This window comes from Chrysochloris asiatica, unplaced genomic scaffold (assembly GCF_000296735.1).
Source record: "Chrysochloris asiatica unplaced genomic scaffold, ChrAsi1.0 scaffold00050, whole genome shotgun sequence".
Lineage (NCBI taxonomy): Eukaryota > Metazoa > Chordata > Mammalia > Afrosoricida > Chrysochloridae > Chrysochloris > Chrysochloris asiatica.
The window spans coordinates 8,306,669-8,311,484 of NW_006408568.1; the positions used below are offsets into that span (position 1 = coordinate 8,306,669).

The 4,816-nt window shown below is 34.7% G+C and overlaps 1 protein-coding gene across 6 annotated transcripts in view; it reads left to right on the forward strand.

Annotated features, from left to right (window-relative positions):
• Positions 1-1,018: 1,018 nt before the first annotated feature.
• ERC1 (ELKS/RAB6-interacting/CAST family member 1) overlaps positions 1,019-4,816 on the forward strand; it is a 697,935-nt gene continuing 694,137 nt past the window's right edge. For 2 of the 6 annotated variants that reach the window (XM_006862710.1, XM_006862714.1), the window contains exon 1: positions 1,175-1,843. In XM_006862710.1, the coding sequence (XP_006862772.1) occupies positions 1,175-1,843 (669 nt within the window). Of the gene's footprint in view, positions 1,844-4,816 lie in introns of all 6 variants that reach the window. The other 4 variants (XM_006862715.1, XM_006862712.1, XM_006862711.1 and 1 more) reach the window with 4 other exon arrangements.

The window sequence follows — 4,816 nt, forward strand, 5'->3', positions numbered from 1 at the left end:
CTGCCTTGGTTTGAAATGTTACCTTTAGCAAATACTAAATTCCCGTCTATGTATTGCTGTACCAGTATTATAAAGTTTTAATTGGTGTAGTTTTACAATGCTACAGTTTCTTATTAGAAACCCTGAAGGTCCATGAAAATTCAGAAGCCTTATACCAGTTCAAGTATTCGTTGTAAAATGACTTAACTTAGAAAAGAAAAAATCTTATTGTCAGATTAAAAAAAAATTTTTACATTACAAATGATGATTGATGTTTTTAAGTGCTTTTGAGTCACTTCGAACTCTTAGTGACCCTATATAGGGTTTCTAAGGCTGTAAATCTTTGTGGGAGTAGAGAGCTTCATCTTTCTCCTGTGCAAATGACAATTACAACCCTGCAATTTACCTTGTTATTCTGTTTAAAATAGTTTTGATTATTCATTTTCCTTTACCTCTTTCATTTGAATTCCATTGAATTTTGTAGTCCATTTGTTGACTTAATGTGAAAAATCTTGTAGATATTTTCATTGGAATTGTACTGAGTTTAAGTAGTTGTGAGGGGGAGGACTGATACATTTACAATATTGGTCTTTTTGCCTGTGGACATGGATAACTGTCTTTTATTACTCAAGGGACTCTTTTATGTGTTTCAGGAAAGTTTTATATTTTTTCCCAAAAACTGCTTGCACATTCTTGTTACACTTATATCAAAGTATTTTAATGGTTTAGTTGTTACTGTGAATTGGATTTTTAAAATTGAATTTTCTAATAGTTCTTACTGATGTATAGGAATGTACTGATATTTATATATTAATCTTGTTTCTAATCAATATGTTGAGTTCAATTTTTAGTTCTAATAACTTGACTGTTGATCTTGGATTTTCTATTTCCTGTACATAAATTGTGTTGTAATCAGATTTTGAATGCATGAATAAATAGATGAAAGAAGAGGGAGATCATTGTGAAGTAGGGTAATGAAAAGTTTCTGCGAAAAGAAATACTTGTTATTAGAGGGTTTAATGTGTGATCTTTTCATTACAGATATGGTGTAAAATATTTCTTCAAGATTGGACAGCTGGGAACCTGTTTTTTTGATTAGCCTTAAGCTGATTTATAGCCATAGAGAAACTTCACGGAGTTCCATTTTGTTTTTCTTCTTTTACACCTTCCTGGCAACTAAGTTCACCTTGCAACCATGTATGGAAGTGCACGCTCAGTTGGGAAGGTGGAACCGAGCAACCAGAGCCCTGGGCGTTCACCTAGACTTCCACGTTCTCCTCGCTTGGGTCATCGTCGAACTAATAGTACAGGAGGGAGTTCTGGAAGCAGTGTTGGAGGTGGCAGTGGGAAAACCCTTTCAATGGAGAATATCCAGTCCTTAAATGCTGCCTATGCCACATCTGGCCCTATGTACCTAAGTGATCATGAAAATGTGGGTTCAGAAACACCTAAAAGCACCATGACACTTGGCCGTTCTGGGGGACGTCTGCCTTACGGTGTTAGAATGACAGCTATGGGCAGTAGCCCCAATATAGCTAGCAGTGGGGTTGCTAGTGACACCATAGCATTTGGAGAGCATCATCTGCCTCCTGTGAGTATGGCATCCACTGTGCCTCACTCTCTTCGTCAGGCAAGAGATAACACAATCATGGATCTACAAACACAGCTGAAGGAAGTATTACGGGAAAACGATCTCTTGCGAAAGGATGTCGAAGTAAAGGAGAGCAAATTGAGTTCTTCGATGAATAGCATCAAGACCTTCTGGAGCCCAGAACTGAAGAAAGAACGAGCCCTGAGAAAAGATGAAGCTTCCAAAATCACCATTTGGAAGGAACAGTATAGAGTTGTGCAGGAGGAAAACCAGGTTAGTTATATATGTATGTTAACCTTTATTGACTGATTTCAAATATGTATATGTATGTATATATATATATATATATATATATATATATAATGACGTGAGTCATTGTTTTTCTTTTCTTTCTTAGATTTTCTTGATCTTAGTTCATTTATCTTCCTTTTTCCTGTTGATAGCAGTCTTTTTTTCCTCAAGTTCTCAGTCTTTTCCAGACATGATCTCACTCCTTGTGCTCTATATTTTTTTCTATTTGCTTTGTCAGCTTATTCCCATTCTAGCTCATTTTTTTCTTTTTCCTGGCTTTTCTTTCTGTTCTGTCTTTTCTTTCAGCCTATTTTGTCTTTTTCAATTCTTGTGAGAACATAATTTTTTCATACATACTAACATCCATCCCAAAATTGCATAAGTGTAACTGTTTAGCATTATGATTTTCCATAATAAATGTAAAAAAAGTCATTTAAAAAAAGACAAAGCAGAATCTTCTACACAGAAGGGAAATTACTTTAAAAAGTTAATATTGATGATGTAAATATTTATTCAGTACCAACAATCAGTAACCACTTTTTCTATTGAAATTCATGAAGGTATGATATCATGAAGGATGCTTGTGTAGATATTTTCCTTTGGTTATTTCGTTCTTTACATTTAAGGTGGAGGAAAGGCAACTTGGTATGATTGGTTGCATCTAGAAAGTAAATTAACTGATTTGTTGTTAAGTACCTTTGAGTTGGTTCCAACTCATAGTGACACTGCATAGGGTTTCTGAGGAGCGTCTGTTGGAGTTTGAACTGTTGAACTTGTGGTTTGCAGTCCAGTACTTAGACTTACAGCACCACACCAGGAGTCCAAATTGATTGATATGGCATAATAATTATTGCAGTATAAATATTAAGTGCTGTCTTATTAGATATGTGAAGCAGTCACTTATTTTTCTGAACTCTTTTCAGTTTAGAGTTGATGTTCAGTGATGTTGTGAAGTGCCATAGAGTCAGCCCCTATCCATAGTCATCCTATATAGGGTTTCCGAGAAATGATTGGTGGATTTGAACTATTGAACTTTTGGTTTTCAGGCCAGTACTTATTCTATAGTGTCACACCAGGACTCTAGTGTTCATTGATAGATAGCTATGCCATTTTTAGTGATATATTTTATCACTCCAAAGATGTGAACAAATCAGCCCTAGCCTAAGTAGTTAAAATCTTAAAACATTTCTGTTTAAAAGACATTTAGGACTTTTCTTAAATTTATAATTTTGAATTTGTCTCCTCAAAAAAAAAACAACACCTATCGTACTCTTAAAGGAAAACTTCAAAGTATGTAGCTCACAGTTATCATTAAGCATTTTGAAGAGAGAAATGTTTTTCTAGAATTCTGCAGTTAAAAAAAAATGATATATATATATTTGTTGAAAATAGACAGAAAAATATACACCACTTCTACAGTGTCTCTGTGTGCCATTTAGTGACACTGATTACATTCTTTGAGTTGTGCAAGTATTCTTACCTTCTGCAGTGTTTTTGAATAGTGCTAGAAGTAAAGAAGGAATTAGAAACATTCTCTTTATCTGATGAAGTAAATAGAATTTAAGATTGGTGTTGGTTGTCTTACTGTCCTGTTATAAATATTCAGTTTAGTTATTTCTATTGTCTTGGTTAGTTGAAGGTTTTTTGTTGTTGTTTTTAAATTTTTATTGTGAATTGATTGATAGTTTACATGGGAGAACATGTTGTACAGTCATCGTTTTATTGCAGTGATTACAATCCCCTCTGTGCACCATCATACAACAATATTTGCTTCTATTCTCTCTGATTTTTTGGGGGGGGGGTTGAGTGGGGAGGATGTACACAAAAACACTCAGGAATATATAATCATTTAAACAACTAGAGGGCACATTCTGTAAGTCTGTCTCCTGGCTGCCAGCACCCAGCCTTTCTCTTTCCATGAGTCTAGAGTCCTCAGCTGCTCCCTCTCTCCATGTCCTCATCTCTGCCTCTATATCTGGTGTTGCTGCTGCTTTGGATAGGGTCCCACATTCTGCTCTTGCTCTTCTCCCTTGATGGTCGTAGGGTCCTCTTTTCTTACACTGTAAGAGTAACTGCTACCTTTTTGTTACAGAACTTCTACCTTTACAGTTGTGACAGTCATGGTTTCAGTTACTCACTATTGAATCATAAGAATCTTATCCCCATCTGTCTTCACCAGATCATCTAGACAAGATGAAAACTATTAATTGTTTTTTGTTTTTTACATTAAGTTTTGTATGTTAAGACGGCAGATTAATTTTTTCCGTAATAAGAATAGCTTCTTTTTTCTTACTAAAAAAGTAATAAAGAAATACATAGATACAAAAGTAAAATTTATCCGAATCCTTCCATGCACTGATTTAATTCACTCTCCCACTGTTAGCATTGTGATGTTTCCTCCTAATGAATGTTGTTAGTGCTTTTGAGTTGGTTTCAACTCTTAGAGACCCTGTATAGGGTTTTCTAGTCTTTTTAAATCTTTTCAGGAACAGAAAGCCTCATCATTCTCTCATGAGGCGCGAACAGCTGTTGTGCTCAAACTGCTGGCTTTGTGGTTCACAGTCCTGTGTTTATCCCATGGAGCCACTGTTCTCCCACCCCTAATAAATACCATATAAATTTTATATGAATGGAAGGTGATGAATGACTTGACCTCATTATTTTAACCAACAACATTTCTACTGTATGTTAAAGTACTCATCTAAGTAATTATTTTAAACAACGGTTTGTCATTCTTTTGTGTCTTTCCTAGTTTGTTTAATATTGCAGAGTTAAAAAAGATCTTTGAATTCATTGACCACAAGGCAAATTAAAAACTAAACATTTGAGACTAAACATTAGAGACTCAGTTTTTTTTTTTTTTTCTAATTAAATATTTTTATTGTGGATTGAGTGAAAGTTACAGGGCATATCATCAGTTTTACATTCAACAAATCATATACCTTGTTTCATTAC